Source organism: Narcine bancroftii, chromosome 14 (genome assembly GCF_036971445.1).
Source record: "Narcine bancroftii isolate sNarBan1 chromosome 14, sNarBan1.hap1, whole genome shotgun sequence".
Taxonomy (NCBI): domain Eukaryota; kingdom Metazoa; phylum Chordata; class Chondrichthyes; order Torpediniformes; family Narcinidae; genus Narcine; species Narcine bancroftii.
This window is the reverse complement of record NC_091482.1, coordinates 64,621,654-64,644,226: the sequence shown is the minus strand read 5'-3', so window position 1 is coordinate 64,644,226 and position 22,573 is coordinate 64,621,654. Positions and strand designations below refer to the sequence as shown.

General features: G+C 39.6%; 1 protein-coding gene across 20 annotated transcripts in view; it reads right to left on the bottom strand.

Annotated features, from left to right (window-relative positions):
* The window catches only part of map2k5 (mitogen-activated protein kinase kinase 5), a 241,798-nt gene that overhangs the window by 171,136 nt on the left and 48,089 nt on the right, over positions 1-22,573 (bottom strand). For all 20 annotated transcript variants that reach the window (XM_069910483.1, XM_069910481.1, XM_069910485.1 and 17 more), the window contains 2 exons: positions 7,804-7,873; positions 1,280-1,320 (listed from right to left, as the gene is read on the bottom strand). In XM_069910483.1, the coding sequence (XP_069766584.1) occupies positions 1,280-1,320; positions 7,804-7,873 (111 nt within the window). The remainder of the gene's footprint in view (positions 1-1,279; positions 1,321-7,803; positions 7,874-22,573) is intronic.

Sequence of the window (22,573 nt, the reverse complement as noted above, 5' to 3'; positions counted from 1 at the left end):
CAGAGATAACATTAGTTGTGTTCCAGTTCTTTTCAAAACAGTTAATCAGGATCATTAACAGAATTAAGTTATTGATCTTTAGCGAATGCGGAACAATTATGCTCATCTTTCATTTATTTCCAACTTTTTCAGTTCTCATGGAAGGCCATAAACCTAAATTGTTAATTTCTGTTTCCCTCTTCAAATATTTACTCCAACTGCTGCTTTTTAATATCAGTTTATAATGTGCCAAGAAGGGATAGCTCAAATACTTCTCACTGACACAGGCTTTCATCCTTCCAAATATTTTTTTGGTTCCTTTTGTAAAAAGCAGACTAAGATGTGAGGTGTATTGGACATATTCTTGATGCAAAAGCAGATATTGTTCAGAACACAGGGTGACTTCGCCTCACAGTGAGGAGGAAAAAAAAAGTCATTCCTATCTAAATCACTCACATGTCATTCTACCCGACACTGTTTCATCATCCACCCAGTTATACGCAGTAACTGAAGAATGAGAAATTAAACAAAATATTTGACCACCTTTTCTAACCTCAATACTACAGTTTGCTTTCAACAGAGCAGAGTAAGTTTGCCATCTATTTAATACAGATCTCATTATATCTGTAATAATACATCTTCTCCAATTATCCAATAATTACTGAATTGGTGTTATTAGGAGTGGGAATATTTTTTCCATTCCAAGTGGAAGGGTATACAGGGCAATTTAATGCTATTAAAAATCAATGTTTTAAATGGGAAGAGAAAAATCATTCCATTGCATGACAAATTTGGTTGTATCGTTTTCTTTCTTTTTCATGAATTTAAATAGTAAAACACACGACTACCTCCTGCACCATTGTTCTCTCAATTTTCCAGCATTTCCAGTACATCACATACGCAACAGGTGATGAACTCAGTAAAAATTTGCCTGAAAGCAGTGAAATCATTTTATTTCCTTTAGAGCTCTGGAAATTTGTATAATGAGTATAATTTCTTAATCATATCACTTTCCATCCCTCATTAAAATATACATTACAAAAATTTAACCACCTTTTAATATAAAAAAAAATTAAAAGCGGTAACCTATTTTGTAACTCTAATTGCTTCAATGGAAATAAGAAAATAATTCACAGCTGTGTGATTAAATCATGGGAAATATTCCCTACTTTGTATAACAAGAGACCCCCTGCTTGTCAGAGTTTGAAGAGCCAAGGTTTTCAGATGACATTTCAATAACTGGAACACAGCATTACAAATCCATTCCCAACTTTACTGAAACAATTATTGAAATTATTACCTTCAGGCCATGTATGTTCCGTCTCCCAGGTGGCTTGCAGGCTGAAACAGTAATTGACTAAATTGCAGAACAAATCAGGGCCATTTACAAATTTGTTAAAAATGAATCATTTGAAAGAAATGAGACTGACACCAAAAATTAGCAGCTGAAAATGATGGAAAAGAGCTCAAAACCCCGAGTAAGATTTTTTTATTTTAAAAAAACTGATTCCATTTTGCCCTTAACCATTAAAATACTGATAATATAGACAGAGATATGGTAAAATGTATAAAGTATAATATATAAGATCAAAACTACAAATAATATATAAGCATTAAGAGCTTGTCCATTTAAACATTCATTTGCTAACCATTTGAATTACCAGGAAATCAATTAATTCTATTACATGCAGTAACACAGAAATCTGTTGCCAAAATTAGTGAAGTCTAAATTGCAAGAGTAAAATTTAAAATATTATTGAAAGGAAAATAATTTATTTCAGATTTAATCTTTTACTTTCAAATAAGAACATGTATCATCAGTGAAGAACCAATAAAAAATGCTGTTATGAATTTTGATCAAAATAGGCCACATGTATTTTGGGTGGTGAATTTTATTAGAAAGCTACTTTAAATTGTGTTCTATTGGCCCTGTGTTTGGCCAGTAAAAATGGGAGGTGATGGGTTGGGTGATCCAAGAAAGGAAGGCATGATATGGCTGGGTACAACAATGAACCAACTGAAGCATTGGTGGATTTGTACCCATTAAACCAAGGAACAATCGCAACCAACATTCATTTATCTGGCATTAATCTTCTTATCCAATTCTGCTGAATACAGTGACTTTACTTGACCAATTGCATTGAAAGAAGAAGGAGAAGGAAACAGAAATAAAACTACCAATAATCTCCGCATGCAACAACATAAGCGTCAATCTTTTAAAATAATCTGGCAATCTTTGTTTCATTTAATTATTTATCAGATTGACCACACCGAAAATTCTTAAAAAAAGGTTTATTGGAATCTATCGTTTTCAAAAAAAGAACGTCACAAATAGTATAAGTAAAGGACTTGTCAATCTTGATTGATCATCTTAACAAGACAAATTCGATTTTGTTCCCATTCCACTACTGCAACACCCCCCCCCCCAACCCCCACCCCCTTTCACTTCTCCCCGATGAATATGTGCTTCACTCTAGTGGCAGAGCAAGTTATATACCCAAAACCAAATTGCAGCAATTTTCAGATTATATTATTTGTTAGTTCACTGTTCAAAATTTATTTTAAAAGATAATGTTATATTCAGCCCTTAATTGTTGCTGTTTTCTCATCTTAGCAAAAACAGAAAGCAAGGATGTACATTTAGCCCCAGTATCTGGCTAGAAGCAAAATAAAAAAAATGACACGATTTCCTTTCCTGGTCATCACCTAAATGTTCCTGTTAGAAATCTATCCATGGCGATCAAGTGAATTAAGGATTCGTATTTTGATGAACAAATAAATGTTTCCATATTTCTTGGTGAGGAAGGTTCACACAAAGATATATATTTTAACAGGTAGGAAAAAAAACTAACAATGGTATTGGGCAATGCATGTTCAGTTTATACATTAGAGATAAAATATTAAATATTAGAAAATAATATTGCTGTTTTTGAAATATTTCAGAAAGAGTTTTCATGATTTTGTGGCTCAAATACAAGATGGAATCAACACAAATATAGCTTTTGGAGCTGGAACCAGAAAAAAAGGCTTTGATTTTAGGTATATTGTTATTCAACTCTCAACAGTTAAATTATAAAGGTATATTGACCTTCGAGGAATTTTTGCAAACATGATTTCCAAAAGTTTAAAGAAATAAAGTAAGAGGACTTGCATTAATGATTTAGTTTTGATCCCAATCAAGGTATTTAAATGAGCGAGAGGACTGATTGGAAAGATAAAAATTAACTATTTTCTTTTGTTCAGAAGTCTAAGACAAGGAAGACGTATCTTAAAATTGGAGTTGGATCATTCAGGGAGAATTCAGAATGTACATTGTAACACAAAGGCAACCAGAACTTTCTTCTGCAAAAGGGTGTGTTTGGCAAAAGAACTAGAGCTTTAAAGATTGAAATAAATATATATATTTCCTGTAAACTTAGAAAGGCATACCAAACAAAAATGATAACATAAGATGAGAGTTAAACAAGAAAGTTTTCTGGTGCTGGGGTCAAATGCAATACACAAATGTGATGGAGAAACTCAGCAGGTCAAACAGCATCCGTAGAAAGTAAAGGATAACCAACGTTTCAACTTTGGACAAAATTCAGATAATTTTTACATTTAAAAATTGAAATTGAGACGTACAGCATGGCCCTTCTGGCCTGCGAGCCACCCAAATAACCTACTAACCTACCCCCTCTTTCCCCCCTGCCACGTACATTTTTGAAATCAAAGCTCATTCCAAAGTACCCGGACAAACCCACGCAGACACAGGTAGAGCATACAAACTCCTTACAGACAACGTTGGATTCAAATCCATCTCAATGGCACTGTAGTAGCGTTGCGCTAACCACTACATTAATGGTTCTCAACCTTTTTCTTTCTATTCACATACCACTTTAAGTACTTTCTATGCCGTAAGTGCTCTGTGATTAGGAAGGGATTGCTTAAGATGGTATGTGGGTAGAAAGAAAATGTTTGAAAACCACTGTTTTAATCATCCCTAATTTACTCGTGACGTGGATGGTTTCATATCTCCGAAGGAAATGGGCCCATAACAATTTTCCTCAAGCAAAATATTTCAGTAACAATTGGGTTTAGAGCAGTGATTCTCAACCTTCCCTTTCCACTCATATACCACCTTAAGCAATCCCTTACTAATCACGGCTAACTGCGCCGACCCTTGGGATGCAGATCAACTTGGATCTAAATGAAAGAAGTATATTTGAGTGGCTCATTAGCCTACTTACTCCTAATATTTTGTTCCAATGCAAGTGACAAAGGGAAAAATTAAAATTCTTAATTTTCAATGGATGCACTCTCATATTTGGTATTGTTATGCAAGTCAATTGATCAGTAATTCTTGTTGGTATTCATAATATATAACATCCATACATGAACCAAACTGAAAAGCTGCAAAATTGTGTAAATCACTGTATAATTCCAGTGACTGCACTTTTCTGATCACCGTATCGGACAATAATTACCACTGAATGCGATATTAGAAGAGTTAACTTACTGTCTCTTGCTCAATTATCTCAAGTAATAGTAGAAATGCTCAGGAATTCTTTCACCAGGACAGTTAATAGTTATTGACTTAATTTCACTTTAAATCTTGGTATCCGAATGGACCATAAACATCGGACAGGTAGATTTGCAAATATAAACTGACATGGAGGCACACGAGATACGGCAGATGAGCAACTGCCCGTCTTTGAAGGTTGTTTTAAGGGATGTCTTTAACCAGGGAATAAAAATGGAGGAGTTGCAGGGATTTAAGATGAGAGTTAAATGAGAAAGGCCCCATTTAGCTATGTGCAGGGATAATCTAGAAACAAGAAAGGAGTGTATGTGGGGTCAGCAGCAGACAGAGTGAGTTGGGAGGCGGAGGTTGTGGCAGTTGTTTGAGGGAATTAGGTAATCAGAACAATGAAACTGTTGTGTGGTCATAAAATTTGCTCAAGTCAAATATGACAGAATGCATATGATCAGTCTAGAGAAACACTAAAACTGCACTTGCTGGAGTTCTAGTGTTTTAGAAAAACTGCAGGAACAACATGCCAGGCAGCATCCACGGATAGCAACAATCAGTCAATGTTTCAGGTCGAGATCCTTTAGTAAGCACTCACTGACCATTTTTATCCATGGATGCTACCTGACCCACTGATCCTTCTAGCTTCTATTTGTTCACTTATAATCAATCCAGACCAATTTCAGACATTACAAAGAAATCACTGAAGTTTATGCTGGGGGCCTCCTGATGTTGAGTTGGAGGGCATTTCTATTGATTGTGAAGGCTTGATTTTGAACTACCTGGCAATTCAGAAATAATATGGAGAGACGGTAAGGAGATTATTATTCTCATGCATGTGGAAACCGATGCTGTGCTTTAACATCAGCACCAAAATAAATCCACTGAACCTCAGTTTTATTGCAGAGCGTGGATTTCTTTAAGTGTTGGCATAGCATGGATAGTTGATATTTTATAGAAGTGCAGTCTGGATAGTTGATGTACAATATGTGGGACCATTTTGATTAAGGAAAATAAAACATAACACTGACAAAAGGTCTTAATCCAGAATCTCTTCAAATTTTATGTTGGATAATTAAATAGAGTTGGACACACTGATTTAAATGCTAAAATGTTGTCCCTATTTGAACATTTCAAGCTGCAAGCTTTACTTACACACCACCTAGACACATTATGTTAGGAATGTTCCTAACATAATGTTAGGAGTGTTCCTTTATATTTTCTGAAACAGCTTTCCTATGTTACATATATCAGTCCTCCACACTCCATACCCTTTTAGGAAGGTCTGATTATCCCTTCTATTTAAAGTTTATTTTCCCTTCTTGAATATTAAACAGGAATTGGTAGAAATGAACCTTTATCATTTTCAAGGACAACAACCTCAGGTGGATTTACATGAAGGAACTTTGGAGTTTAATACTGATAAATGTGAGGTGCTACATTCTGGTAGGACTGATCAGCAATGGTCATACAACTGGTAAACAATTGAGGAGTCCTGTAGATCATAGGGATTTAGGAATTCTGGTACATAATTCCCTGAAAGTTGAGCCACATGTAGAGAAGGTGGTGAAGAAAGCATTTGGTATGTTGGTCTTCATAAATCAGAGATTTGAATACAGGAGTTGGGATGTCATGTTGAAGTTGATTAAGACATTGGTGAGGCCAAATTTGGAATATTATGTGAAGTTTTGGTTGCCGAATTATAGGAAGGCTATAAACAGAATGGAAAAAGTGCAGATAAAATTTACAAGAATGTTGCCTGGGTTTCAGGGTTTGAGTTACAGGGAAAGATTGAGCAGGCTGAGTCATTATTCCTTGGAGCGTAGAAGATTGAGGGGAGATAGAGGTATTTAAAATTATGAGGGGGACAGTTAGAGTCAATGTGGACAGGCTTTTTTCCATGGAGAGTGGGGGAGATTCAAACAAGAGGACATGGATTGAGGTTGAAGGGGGAAAAGCTTAGGGGAAACATGAGGGGGTATTTCTTCACTCAGAGGGTGGTGGGAGTGTGGAATGAGCTTCTGGCTGAAGTGGAGGATGCAGGTTCGATTTTAATATTTAAGGAAAAGTTGGATAGGTATATGGACGAGATAGGTGTGGAGGGTTATGGGCTGGGTGTGGGTCATTGGGACTAGGTGGGAGAGGAAGGGCCAAATTGCCTGTTTCTATACTTTAATTGTTATATGGTTATAGATGAAGAAAGAAAGAAATTTGGCCAGGAAAGCTTATGATCTGAATTGCCCCCAAGGAGGAAATCAAATTAATTATGAGATCTGTGATACGACATTCTGGTCTAATGGCTGAAATACAGATACAGGCAAAATTATGATCTTTACCTTGGGGATTCTAATGTAGGAATGGCATACCTGGGAATACCCGGATTGTGGCAGGAAAATAGGATTAAAGCAGCCTCTGTCCTCAAGAAACCTCACCAGCTAGCCCATTCCCTCTTCACACTACGACCACCAGGAAGGAGGTGCAGGAACCTGATGATGAGCACCCATCAGATTTCTGAATGGACAATGAACCACAGCCTCTTCTATTGCACTAATTCGTTTAAAATGTAAGTTATAGTAATGTTTGCACCTCAAATGCTGCCCATGAATTTTGTGACATGTTTATGACAATTAATTCGGTTGTTGCTACCCCAAAAACAACAAATTTCATGTCAATAAAAACCTGATTCTGAGGAAATCCAGAGACTGGATCTGAACAAAAATTAAACGAGCCAGGCCGCATCTGCAAAGGCAGAGGGGTGGTCCAAGTTCAGCCTTGAGACCCTGCATTTGCTCTGGTTTAAAGTAGTTAGTTTGACCTTGCAATCCTGTCAAGACTCAACTAGGTAGAGGAAGTAAAGTTAGTGCAGTCATTCAACCTCGTCGATTACCAAACAGTGAGGTGTTGGGAGAAAGCTCCACCACCTCAGGGTGGAGAGTTTTAGGAAATGATGTAAAAGTAATTATAATTTGACTGAAACACTTTTTTTTTATTTCTATTCCGTGTAATGATTGATAATTACAAATTAAATTGAAAATTAACTCATTCTTACATATTTATCTTCGTCAGAGTTATAAAATTTGTTGGGTCTTATTCTTTACTTAATTCCATTGCAGGCAATGATCATTCTGGTACTAATGACAAAACATTCAAATGTGGGCAAATGCTTGCAGAAACATTAAGGATTAATCACGTAGGTTAATTATCAAGATTTGTAGACTTAATCCCGGGGAAAGAAATGATAAACACCAATAAATTCAGACGGTGACATCTCTTTTCACTCATTCTAAAGATTCAGATAAAATCTGCCGTCTTACCTCGTGGATATATCTGCAATGGTTCAATCATCTCTCCGTTAACTTGTTGTTCTGTCATAGCAGCAGAATACTAGGAAAGAAAACACAAAGACATCAGATGGAACATTTTTTTAAAAAAAGATAATTTTGACTATAAGTAAGAGGAAAATTGAAAATACCAGTGAATATTTTGAAGGAGACCCCCCCAGTAATTTCTATTGATACGATACTATTTAATAATGTGGAAAACACTGTATTGTTCTTAATCATAGTTCCTGTTATCACTCCTGCTCACTTGGTCTATTTTTTTTTAAGTAATGAAGAAGAGAAGCAAGTTGTAGACAACTACACTCTTTACAGTACTCCATACACCATCGTGTTAGCAAATATGAATACGTGGCTCTCCAACCCAAAACCTGCACTGTTAATATTCACAGCAAATTGGCCCCAAAACAGATCATTGTGTGACATTACTTATCATATCCTATCAGTTTGGTTGCCTGTCCATTCTTCCAATCTGACAAGTTCCTAATTATGTCAATAATATGCAATTTTTGACGAAATTTAGTTTATGAAATTTTTAAAAATATAAGAATTTAGTATAAGGCTGCCTCAGGATAGCACTAAATATCAAAGTTAGAAGTTAACAGACTTGATGAAGGCAGGAACTTTGAAGTTTATGTAAAAAATCAAGAGATACAGAATGCTGAGATTTTGCTTGGTTCGGGTGAAAAATGCAGCTAGTAGGGAAGAATGGAATCGTAACCAAAGAGGAAGTTAATATTTTCATATTTCCAATGACTTTCCAACACTCTATCAGAAATGTTGAATTAGCAATGATTTGAGATCAATAGACAAACCCACAGCTGAGAAAATGTTAATAGGGTATTGAAAGGGCATGTAATGAAACTGAATCCTTGTCCTGATATCACTTAAGGGCAGTATTTAAATTGCACTTGAGGACTCCAGAGATGATGGCATAGCATCATAGAGAAACATGACCTCCTTCCATGAGAGATTAACTAATAGATGAGCTGAATCAGCCACATAAATACTGCATCTGTAAGACCAGGTGCAAGACAATATATTCTACAGAGGCTTTGATGCTTCAAAGGCTTTCCCTCATTTATAAGGTATGGAAAACTCTAAACAAGTTTGAATGAATGAGTGAGGCTTCAACAACATTCAAGAAACTCAATGGCTAAGGAGTCAATTTGAGCAGCCTAAAAGATTTGCCATCATGACACATTGGCTATAGTCTGCATATCTCAAGAATTGCACAGTAACATTTTCCACAGGTTAGAATCACAGAATAAGAATGTGGCCATTCAGTCCCTCCATCATATGCTGGTACATTGAAGAAATCTAGAGCCTGCGATCTGATCAAGAAATCCAAATTTTAGCAACCATTTTAGGTTGTAACTGCCATGTAAATTTCATGATTATTTAATGCTATTGTTGAAATAATAGGAAATCATTTGATTCAATTCTGTGCCATCTCAGATCAACTGATCATGTTCTGCTTGAAACCCAAAGCAGTTTCATTGTGAAGCTTACAATATTTGCAATTCAACAAATTTATTACAACTTTCCTGAGAACAATTTGCAGTTGATTAAAAGAAGTCTTTATGGCAGCCATACATTTATAAAGCAAATCCAGCATTTAGTGCTTTAGTACTAAAACCACTAATGGAAGAAAAGATGCGTTTAATACAATTTTGTACCATGTCCTTACCTAAAAGCTCAAATTGCCCTCATTGCAATCACCAAATGGACTACTACCACTGTATCCTTTCTCAAAATAGTCTCTCCAACCTAACAGAAAGATAATATTTGCTAATGTTTTTCCACAGTTTAATGAGCACCACAGAAAAAAAAGGTTTTCTAGCCTTTTATAAAACTTTGATTAATTTTTAGATGCAATGATCTAACAAAAAAATTACAACATTTTTTTCCTGCCTGACTGCTTAAAAGATAGGCACATAGAAAATTCTTCATGAAAAAGCACCCAATTAGAGGATCAACAGCCCATGTCACAAACCATAAGCATTATTTTAGGATTTGTATGGAATGTAGCGGCGGCTACACTGCTAACTGAAGGATCGCACAACCAGACGGGTTGAGTTCAGTGAGCAAAAAACTGATTTATTGCAGGCTGCCTGGCTGGTCTTATACTCCCAGCCCAGACCTGGATGGGAACCGCGCTGGGGGGCCCAAAGTCACCAGGGCATCACGTGGGTCCCCAAGTGCGGGCTTCTGAGCCCGGTGCCAAGGTTCGGAGGAAACCCCCGACAGCGCCATTTTGGCCGGCTGCCCCACCTCATGCGTGTCAAGCAGGTCCAGTTCGCCTGCCTAATGATGTATCGCTACACGAATCTATTATGGATGACAACGTAACTAGCATGTACTTAGTTGGCATGATGGGCAAGTTTGTGGATGACAACAAAATTGGTAGCATAGTCGACAGTGATCATAGGAACATAGGAAGTAGGAACAGGAGTAGGCCAAAAATGGCCCATCGAGCCTGCTCCGCCATTCAATACGATCATGGCTGATCTAATTTATGACCTAACTCCACCTACCTGCCTTCTCCCCATATCCTCTAATTCCTCTATCATATAAAAATTTATCTAACCGAATTTTAAATATGTTTAACCACTTCCCGGGTTAGAGAATTCCAAACACTCACTACTCTCTGGGAAAAACTATTTTTCCTCATCTCTGTCCTAAATCTACTCCCCCGAATCTTTAGACTGTATCCTCTCGTTTTAGTTTCCCCGGCCAGCTCAAAAAACCTTCCTACATCTATCCAATCCATACCCTTCATAATCCTATATGTTTCTATAAGATCTCCTCTCATTCTTCTGAACTCGAATACAATCCTAGATGATTTAATCTTTCATCATAAGTCAACCCCTTCATCCCAGGGATCAACCTAGTAAACCTCCTCTGGACCGTCTCCAAAGCTAGTATATCCTTTCACAAGTATGGAGACCAGAACTAGACACAGTACTCCAGGTGCGGTCTCACCAGTACCTTATACAGTTGCAACATGACCTCCCTACTCCTGAATTCAATTCCTCTAGCGATGAAGGCCAACATTCCATTTTCCATCTTAATAACCTGCTGGACCTGCAACCTAACTTTTTGCGATTCATGCACAAGCCCTCCCAAGTCCCTCTGCACAACAGCATGCTGTAGTTTTTCACCCTTTAAATAATATTCAGCTCTTTTATTTTTCTTGCCAAAGTGGATAACCTCACACTTACTAACATTGTACTCCATCTGGCAGACCTTTGCCCACTCATCCAGCTTAACTCTATCCCTCTGCAGACTCTCCACATCCTCATTACAATTTGCTCTTCCACTCAATTTGGTGTCATCCGCAAACTTGGCTACACCACTTTTTGTCCCCTCCAAGTCATCAATGTAAATGATGAACAGTTGTGGGCCTAACACTGACCCCTGCAGCACCCCACTTACCACTCTCTGCTAACCTGAAAAGCTCCCATTTATCCCGACTCTCTGCCTCCTGTCAGACAACCAATTTTCAATCCAGGCCAATAGACTTCCCCAGACTCCACTTTCCTGTAACTTACTAATAAGTCTCTTGTGCGGCACCTTATCAAACGCTTTCTGGAAATCCAAATATACAACATTAACCTGTTCCCCTCTATCCACAGAACCATTATATCCTCAAAGAATCCTAACAAGTTTGTCAAACAAGATCTTCCCTTTCTAAAACCATGCTGCGTCTGCCTGATTGAACCCTTACGTTCCAAAAGTTTCACTATTTGAAGGTTATCTAAAATTATGACAGAATCTAGATCAACTGGGAAAATGGGGTACAGATTAATAGGTTCAAATGCAAGGTGTGCATGTTCACAGGTTAAACCAAGGCAGGGCCTTGTGAATGATAGGGCCCTGGAGAGTGATTTGTGGGTCTAGGTACACCGTTCCATGAAAGTGGCAATGTAGGTAAACTGAGAAGGCAATTTGCACGCTTGCTTTCATTGGTCAAGACATTGAGATCAGGAGCAGGGAGGTCAAGATGCAAGCGTATAGGTCATTGGGAAGACTTGGGAGTAGTTTGTGGAGTTTTGGTCACCAGCTATAGGAAAGATATTAAGGTAGAAAAGGTGTAGGAAAGATTCATGATATTATTGCCGAAACTGGGGGGGCTGGCTTGAATTGTATGGAAAGGCTGGATAGGCTAAGGCGTTTCTCCTTGAAGCATAGGAAGCCGTGGGGAATATAAAATGATAAAGGTAAATAATCATAGGTTTTTTTTCCCAGAAGAGGTGAATCTAAAACTAGATGGCATAGATTTAAGGTGAAAGGGGAAAGATTAAAAAGGGACCTGAAGGCACCTTCTTCACAAAGAGAGTGATGAGTATGTGAAACGAGCTGCCAGAAGAAGTGGTAGAAACAGAGATAATTGTTACGTTCAAAAGACAAGTACATGGATAGGAAAGGTTTTAGAGCAGTGGTTCTCAACCTTTCTCTTACCACTTATATATTTTTTTTCTTCTTTTTCTTTGGCTTGGCTTCGCGGACGAAGATTTATGGAGGGGGTAAAAAGTCCACGTCAGCTGCAGGCTCGTTTGTGGCTGACCAGTCCGATGCGGGACAGGCAGACACGATTGCAGCGGTTGCAAGGGAAAATTGGTTGGTTGGGGTTGGGTGTTGGGTTTTTCCTCCTTTGCCTTTTGTCAGTGAGGTGGGCTCTGCGGTCTTCTTCAAAGGAGGCTGCTGCCCGCCAAACTGTGAGGCGCCAAGATGCACGGTTTGAGGCGTTATCAGCCCACTGGCGGTGGTCAATGTGGCAGGCACCAAGAGATTTCTTTAGGCAGTCCTTGTACCTTTTCTTTGGTGCACCTCTGTCACGGTGGCCAGTGGAGAGCTCGCCATATAAAGCTCGCCATATAAAGCTCGCCATATAAAGCTCGCCACCACTTATATACCACTTTAAGTAATCTCTTACTACAGCATATTTCAGCGTATAAGTCAAGTCATGAAACCCTAAAAAAAATTATCAAAATGGCAGGGGGTGGGGTGGGGCGTGTCAACTTGTATGCTTGAGACCTTAAATTCACTGAAATAACAAGATTGATGTTAATTAAGTTGATGCTGGAAGCACCTCCCCACTGCCGACACTGCCACTCCCCGATACCTCCCCACCGCTGGGCGCCGCCCTAACCGCTCCTACCTGGGACCCTGAGGTGTATGTTGCTGTTTGTGCCTGGTAGGCCGTGGTTCTTTCTCCTGCCGGGTGCACGATGTCACCGCTCCAGCTCCGTGGGCAGTTGCTGATCCTTCCTGGTAGGCCAAGTTTTTTTTAAAACTTACTTAATTTACAGCCTTGTTTCTTAAGATTGGGGTATTTTTAAAAGTCCTGGGTTGTTCTTGGGAGGCTCGGACAGCCCAAAAAACGGGAGTCGACATATGCTGGATATAACATTAAAATAAGGCTTAAAAAAAGGGGGGTGGGGGGAATTGACTTATATGCCGAAATATATGATAACCACAGAGCAGCTATAGCATAACTAAGGGATTACTTAAGATGATATGTGAGTGGAAATAAAAAGTTTTTAAGAGGGATAATGGACTGAATATGGCACCCACTGAGTCATCCTGGACAAAATGGGCCCAAAGGCCTTCTTTCAAGACTCCTTTCGTAAACGTATTTCATTGCAAGTGTCAGAATGAGACACAAAAGCAATTGAGATGACTTAAAATCATCTTTACCTGAGGAAACTTAAGTAGACAATGAAAATGATTATGTTATTAAATGGTGAACAAAATTAATTACTGATTCCTTCTATAACAAATCACTAGACCCCAGTTTGTACTCTTGGAAGGCTTTTCACCATTTCCAAATGTCTCTGACGGTCAGCCATAAGTTAATTAAAACACTCATATGACTTACACTGAAAATAACAATTACCTTCATGTACCCTTTTAATGAATGACGGCACCCCCATTTAAGTAAGTGGGGCCATGCGAAATGAATGCTGAGGCCAGATATAAATAGTACCTGGCCTCTCCCCTCAAGTTACTGTGGAACTGCCCTGGACTCAATAATGAGTCAAAAGGGCATTGCAGGAGGCCAGATGCTGGTGCATCTAGTGTGAAACGCACCACTCCATTTTCTTCGACCAGCCAGTGTAGTTGGACATCAGCAAAATCCAGCCAATGTCAGCAGTGAAAGAGTTGCTATCAAAAAGTACGGTGATAGAACATTACAGCACAGAAACAGGTCCCTTCGGCCCCTCTAGTCTGCGCCAAACATTTTTTTTGCCTGAACGGAACAACGCAAGCTATCCGCTAATCCTCTAGCGCCACACCCGTGGCTCTTTCTGCCAGAGCCCCTGCACTTTCTACTCTAGCCTCCCACAAGGTCTGAGGGAATATCTTGCGAGGCCCTGGGGATTTATCCACCCTTTATTTGCATAAGCATTTCCTCCTTTTAATCTGTTTATGATTTTTGTTTACAATTTTTTTAATCTATACATTTTTTGGAATGGGGGTGTATGCCCTTGGATTAGATACTTTGTCAGCTGAGTGGTTTGTCAGATAATTTTAGTGCAAAGAAGTGATGAAGGCACATTGGTGCTAGGTTGGAATCCAATCTAAGCCAAGCTGCTTCAGATATCCTCGTTAGTTGCACTTGAAGGACAATTCAAAAGTCAAGATTTGTGAATGGAAGTTAGGAAAGGACAGAGATTCTACACTGCAGAATACCAAGGTCCAAAAAAAAATGGGAAGTTAAAAAAAAAAACAGGGGAGAAAATGAGCTAAATTATCCTATTAAGAGTTAAGAGTTATAATGTAGTGGTTAGTGCAATGCTGTTACAGTCCCAGTGACTGGGTTTAGAATCCCACGCTGTCGCTCCAGGTCTGTGTGGGTCATCTCCGGTTTCCTCTCATCATCAATTGGGTGTAATTGGGCGGCACGGGCTCGTAAGCCAAAAGGGCCTGTTACTGTGCTGTATGTCTAGATGAAGAGTTCTTAAAGGCTGTAGGTTAAGTGGGAGGAAAGTCTATGCAATTCCATATCTGCAAGGTGCTAGACAATAATGAATAATAAAGTGGAATCAAGTCCCAATTTCAGACTCAAAGGCATGGAATATACTGTAGATGAGAAGCTTTATAAAACTATGTTAGTTAATTATGACAATGACATATTTTAACATCCTCAATCATAAAAATATTAGAACACTGAATGGTGAACAGAACAAATTTAATAGCATAAAAAACTAATAATATTTTCCTTTCTTTGTTCCATACATCTGAGCTCAAACAGTTTCAAGACATATAGCCAACTTCAAAATAACAATGCATTAAGGAAAACTATTTCAGAAGCTTTTATTACCCTTGCAAAAAAAAAAATAATTGGTGCTGTCCTGTTACTCAAATGGCTAAGACAAGTAGGTTTTAAGGGTAACAGTTTTATGGATCGACCTTTGAGAGCAGTAATAAATGTTAACAAGTAGTCTCGAAAAACAGTTCAAAATAAAGTCTTGCCAAAATTCAATGACATTTCTAAACATAGTAATTTTCACAGAAAATATGACGCCAGTGGCTATTTTGAGCTTTGTTCGTGTATTTTTAATAGGAAATTTGCCGGTTATCGATCTGCAGCTAGTACTGTCTGCCTAAGGCAGCTATACTACTTGCAAGCAACTTTCCAATCAGCACCTGTCAAAAATCACAAGATTTACAGGCATGTTCCTCTTCTCTTTATTTGCTTAATGTCACTGAAGAACATTATGCAAGTAACTAAACAGCAGGTGCACTTTTAACTCTAACCCCTCAATTGACACTTGTCTAAAAATTGAAAGAAGGATGTGTGGTCATTTAACGGTGGTGGCCAATGCAAATACTATACTACTTCATGATCTGATCAGGAGCTACTGACTTTTGACCACATATAAAGTAAAAATGAAAATATTAATTCACAACTGAATTAGTGCATTGAATTTGCGAGGATTTAGCCTTTCAGGCAGTTATATCCAGTTTACTTTCCTGTAAATGGTCAAAAAGTTGATGAAATGAGGACACCAATGATGGCGTCGAGAAACCCTGAAGATCCCATATCAAATTGTCCACAACTGTCCTCTACCTGACATCCAATTTTCACTCAAAGCAAGTTTCCAAAATAAATCCAGACTTCTATCTTGCTGGAATCACTAGCCATGAAACTAAAGCAGCTGCCTGCCTTTCTGAAACTTAATCATGCAAAATCCACAATATTATCACATGTATTTTTGAACCTAGGATATTGTACTTGACATAAAAGCAGCATTTTATAATGGCTGTCACCCAAGTCTGACACAGCTGCATGGTGGACATCAGCAGGATGAACGTAGTAGGGAGGCAACTCAAAATATGCCAGCCATTTTGACATTTAAGATATCCATGACCAACGGTGCATACCCGTCTTTCTCCTCAACAACTGCTTTGTCCATATGCTCATGTGAGCTTTGGCAAAGAAGCAAGCTATTATGGGGGTGAATCCAGCTCTAGGGTGCCAAGTGACAGGTTGGAACCCCTCCTTTTTTCTTATGTTAAGTTTCCTATTTTAACTACTAAATGACTAGTAATTGATACGAGTGAAGGAACAGGGAAGGATTCAAGTCTTACAAATGCCAAGGTACTCAGAAGGTAGAGAATTTTTGTGCAATATAGGAACAAATATTGTGCAAGAAGTCAGAGCATTTTCCATTCAAAGAATTCTCTGTCAGTATAAAGGACTTTTTATACCGTGTATTGCACAGGGTAGACACAGAAGATGATCAATATCTACTGTCAATATAATGATCCTTCATTGTACAGTGTGAATTCTACATTGAGATTACACTGAGAGTTTCAAAGTGGTTTTGTTAAGTAGAATGAAATCAAGGATATTTTTTTGGTTCAGTCACTTCCTACTGAGTTATCCAAGCTTATTTCACCGAGATGTCTCCAGAAAACTGAGCAGCTATTGTTGTTCAATCAACTGGATTTCAAACCAGGTCTTAGGGGTGATATACTGCATTTATCATAGTTTTCTCAAACTTCCTGCTCCAACAAACTATTTCCTGTGGTTTCACATAAAGCTCTAATGAAATCCAAGTAAGAATTGAAGCAGAGAAAAAGCTGTCTGGATCAGAAGAATTATTTTAGGCAATGTGATGAGTTTGTAAAGTGAAGTTCAATGGTGGCGACATTCTTTGAATCATTTGGTGGGTTTGAAAGAATTTTAAATTTCTTATTTCACAGCAAGTATTATATTCAGCATGCCTAGTACTGTATGTTTTAATAATGCTGCTTTTTCTTACCCATCCACTAGATTGTCTTGAATAGCATTAACATCACATTATAATATAAGATCATTCACTAATGCAAATTGCTGGCATCCTGCTGTTAAAAACAACTTTCGCAAATCTTGCAGCACTTTTACTGCTTTTCAATTATGGAACTTAATTCCAAACCACATAAAATTATCTCCAAATCTGCAAAATGTTTAAGGAAAACTCTTTACCACCAAAACATAATACACTCAACACTGAGTACTCGTTTATGAGCTGGATTTGATCTTTTCTGAATCTTCAGCAATCCTTTCATCATTTCAGATTTGGCTTCTTCTTGCCATCAATACCGATTCCACAGTATAGAACCCGTACAACACGACATATAAATAAATTAAAATTTATAAAACATTTGAATGAATACTGACTTCTGACAACCAATTTATTTCCCAGGCAGAACAGAAAAATTAAGCAGCACTGAACAGCAACGTAGGACCAGATGTCTAATCTGCAAAGCAATATTTTCCATTACATAGCATTGCTAAATCTCAATGTCATTCAGTGTTCGGGCTGCAATGATCCATTATCTGTCACTAACTTTATAACGCGAAAAAATAAAAAGACATCCGTAAAGTGGAGCTCAGTGGAAGTAGTTGGGTCTGCTCATTTCCCTTGAGAGTGCTGTCTCTCACTGGAATATAGTTCTAACTATCACCCTTCATGTGACACCATAGTCAACACTGACTCTCTCTTTGCATCACTTGCACACCACACACTTTTACATCAGAATCTGCAGGCAGCCATTACAAAGCAGAAACCCTGTGCACTTGGCATTAACTTCAACTCGGTTATACGTGCAAACTCCTGAATTGGGATAATTGACAGAAATCACCCAGTTCAGCACAGATCCTTGTATCAAATGACACCATTCAAAACAATAGAGTGAGATACTAGGGTTTGGGGCTCTGTTCATCTCTCTGCAACTGCATCCTGACTTCCTCATTGGCAGATGCCATCCTCCTTGATGACCATCAACACTCCAATACCATGTTCAGTCCCCTGCTCTATTCCTGATCGTGTGGCCAAGTTCAACTCCAGAGCGATTCATAAATTTGCTTGATGACAGTACCATTGTGGACCAAATAACTGGAAATGATGAGTCAGAATTCAGGATGGAGACGAAGAATCTGGTTGGGCGTCAGAACCACATTCGTGCTCTCAACATCACCAAGACCATAGGAGCTAACTGTTGATTTAAAGGAAGGGGAGGCCGAGGGACCACACATCATCTCGCTAGTCCCATTGACCTGCTTCCATTCCATAACCCTCCAGACCTCTCCCATTCATGTATCTATCCAATTTATTCTTAAAATTCAAGATCAAGCCTGCATTCGCCCCATCAGATGGCAGCTCATTCCACACTCCCACCACTCTCTGAGTGAAGAACTTCCCCCTAAACCTTTCCCTGTTCAGTTTAAAATTATGATCTCTCGTATTTTTCTCCCCCAATCTAAGTGGAAAAAGCGTACTCACATCCAATCTGTCCATACCTCTCATAATCTTGTAATCCTCTATCATATTTACATTGTGTTATCATGCGGAGTTTCTTGTGATGGCAGTTCTCAGTCCTCATTATCTGGTGATTTGCTGTCCACCGATCCTCATGTATGAGGTCAGTTCCAGGTCTGGACTTGAATTTTTTCTGGCAAATGTATATATATATATATCTTCTTTCTTTGGCTTGGCTTCGCGGACGAAGATTTATGGAGGGGGTAAAAGTCCACGTCAGCTGCAGGCTCGTTTGTGGCTGACAAGTCCGATGCGGGACAGGCAGACACGGTTGCAGTGGCTGCAGGGGAAAATTGGTTGGTTGGGGTTGGGTGTTGGGTTTTTCCTCCTTTGCCTTTTGTCAGTGAGGTGGGCTCTGCGGTCTTCTTCAAAGGAGGTTGCTGCCCGCCAAACTGTGAGGCGCCAAGATGCACGGTTTGAGGCGATATCAGCCCACTGGCGGTGGTCAATGTGGCAGGCACCAAGAGATTTCTTTAGGCAGTCCTTGTACCTTTTCTTTGGTGCACCTCTGTCACGGTGGCCAGTGGAGAGCTCGCCATATAACACGATCTTGGGAAGGCGATGGTCCTCCATTCTGGAGACGTGACCCATCCAGCGCAGCTGGATCTTCAGCAGCGTGGACTCGATGCTGTCGACCTCTGCCATCTCGAGTACCTCGACGTTAGGGGTGTGAGCGCTCCAATGGATGTTGAGGATGGAGCGGAGACAACGCTGGTGGAAGCGTTCTAGGAGCCGTAGGTGGTGCCGGTAGAGGACCCATGATTCGGAGCCGAACAGGAGTGTGGGTATGACAACGGCTCTGTATACGCTTATCTTTGTGAGGTTTTTCAGTTGGTTGTTTTTCCAGACTCTTTTGTGTAGTCTTCCAAAGGCGCTATTTGCCTTGGCGAGTCTGTTGTCTATCTCGTTGTCGATCCTTGCATCTGATGAAATGGTGCAGCCAAGATAGGTAAACTGGTTGACCGTTTTGAGTTTTGTGTGCCCGATGTATATATATATATACATAAACACTAATTCTACATAAACACTAATTAAATGACCATAGTATGAATGAGCCAACCAGTATTTCCACTATCTGTGTCAAGTGGCTACTTAACGAACACTGTTTCGATAGTGAGTGTTTTTTTTAACTTACACAGTGAGTGAGTAATGTGCAACAACCACAGTTCTTCGCGAAAGGATGAGAAAACAACACGATACGGTGGGGGGGGGAGACCAGCGGCGACTCCCTGAGGAAGTCGGGGTCCCGTCGCTGGGAGTCCAGACCCGCAGTAAAACTTTTTAAATGCCTTCTGTTGAATTGCAGCAGGAGCTGCAGTTACCTTGTTCTGCCACCATGTCAGAGAGAGCAGAGCTGAGATTTACGGATTCACAATGTATGCAATTGAATGCAGTTATTCAACCTTTGTTGACATCACTAATGAATGAGATGGTTCAAATGAACGCTGGTATAAGTTCAGAATTAAATATGGTTAAGACACGTGTGGATGCATCTTATGAAGAATTTTAAAACTGCTTTTTTGGACTGCAAACAACAAGTGACTTCTAACACAGAAAAAGTGTTGAAGGTGGAAAAATCAGTCATAGAATTAGGAGATCGTGAGAAGGAGCTAGAAAGAAAAACATATTATTTGGAAAATCAAAGCAGAAGGAATAATGTGAAAATTGTTGGTTTGCCAGAAAGTATAGAAGGACAAGACCCTCTTTAAAGACTGGATTCCGCAAATATTAGGGCAAGAGTTTTTCTCTGGGGGATTGGCACTGGAAAGAGCCCATAGAGCTTTAAGAAGAATACCCTCAGCTGGTCAACCTCCGAGACCGGTAATAATTCAATTGTCTGAGTTATTTGGATAGAGAAGCAATACTTCGACTTGCAGTACAAAATGCGAGACAACAACAAACCCCATTATTAATTCAGAATAGTAGAATCTTTTTTTATCCTGATCTGAGTCAAGATGTCATTCAACGTCGACGTCGATTTAATCCAGTTAAAGAAGTTTTGTGGCGTAAAGGTTATAAGTCATACTTTTCGTTACACCGCAGTGTTGAAAGTCTTTTACGGAGACTATCAATTTCGGTTTTTTGAGACTGATCGTGAAGCAATGATTTTTGCTGACTCATTGCCAGATATGAGGACAAAGACGTAGCCCACCATTATCTCCTAAAGGAAAATTTAGTAGCTCTGGAAACGGAAGAAATGGTAGAAATGGGAAAAATGGGAATGGAAAGAGTCCATCTCCTTCCGAAATGGGATCTTCGAGATTGGAGTCTTTTGGATGAAAAGAAGAATTTTCTTATTTTATTTTTTCTTTTGTTATTATGATACTTGAATGTTACTGATTGTTTGAATTTTTTTAAAAATAGGGGGGCGTGGCAAGATAGTGTAACAACCACAGCACGGATACACACAGAAGATCCACAAACACCTGTGCAACAGCAGCGACTCGAGGCGCATGAAGCAAGGGATCAAGATTATAACTGATAACAAGTCAACCGTGCGAGTTAAGGATAATGACACCTCCCTTCCAGACAGACTGAACATGTTCTATGTTCAGTTTGATGAGAAGAATAGCATGATGCCGAAGAACGCTCCATGTTTCCCTGATGAACTGGTCATATGCATAGCCACGGCTGAGGTGAGAACATTATCCAAGGTGAATCCACACAGGGTGGCAGAACCAGACAACATACTTGGTCAGGTACTGAAGGACTGCGCAGACCAGTTCACGGAGGTCTTCACAGATATCTTTGACACCTCATTATAGTAGTCTATCATTCCTGCAGGTTTAAAGACACCCGCCATTATCCTGGTACTCTAGAGGACGACAATAACAGGCCTCAATGGCTACCGCCCTATGGCACTGACCTCCAACATTAAGAAATGCTTCTGGTGATGGAATGGATCAAAGCACAAGCACACCTCCCAGAGATGCTAGATTAATTTCAATTCACTTATAAATCATTCCACAGACCATCCTATAGCCTTGTTCCTTCACTCCATCCTGACCCATCTGGAGAACTGTTCATTATACTGTTCATTGACTTCAGCTTGGCGTATAATTCAATCATTCTCCAGAGGCTGGTGGAGAAGTTGTCCTCGCTGGGACTTGACCCCCTTTCTGTAACTGGATTCTCAACTCCTTAATGGAAAGACCAGTCTGTCCGGGTCGGTAGCAGAATATTGAGTGCCGTCATGCTGAGCGCTGGCAGGCTTCAGGACCGTGTGCTCAGGACGCTCCTGTTCAGGCTACTGACCACGACTGCATCACCAGATCCAGCTCCAACAGTATCATGGGTTTGCAGACGACACAACAGTCGTCTGCCTCATCAGCAACAACGATAAGTCGCACTACAGGGAAGAGGTGGAAAAATATTATGATATGGTGTGAGACGAACAACCTGAGTCTCAATGTAGACAAGACGAAGGAGATGATTGTGAACTTCAGGAGAACCAGGAATGACCACTCTCTACTATACATCAACAACTCCTTAGTGAAGGGCACCAAGTTCCTTGGAGTTCACTTAACTAGTGACCTGTCATTGACACACAACATCTCATCACTTGTCAGGAAGGTGCAACAGTGACTGAAGTAGGCAAGGCTACTGGCCACCATAATGTCAACCTTGTAGAGGAGCTCTATCAAGAGCCTCACAGTGTGGTATGGCTGCTGCAGAGAAATGGAGTGGTCAATCCACAGGACAAAAAGAGTAGCAGAGAGGATCTCTGGAGTCTCCTTTCTCCCCCCCCACCATCGAAGTGATCTAATGGGATTATTTTCTGAAGAGGGAGCACAATATCACTGAGGACCCACTCCACTCACAGTATCTTTCAGCGGCACTTGTCAGGAAAGGGCAACAGGAGTATCAGAGCCAGCGTACCAAGCTGAAGAACAGCTTCTTGCCACGGGCAGTGAGAACAATGAATGGCA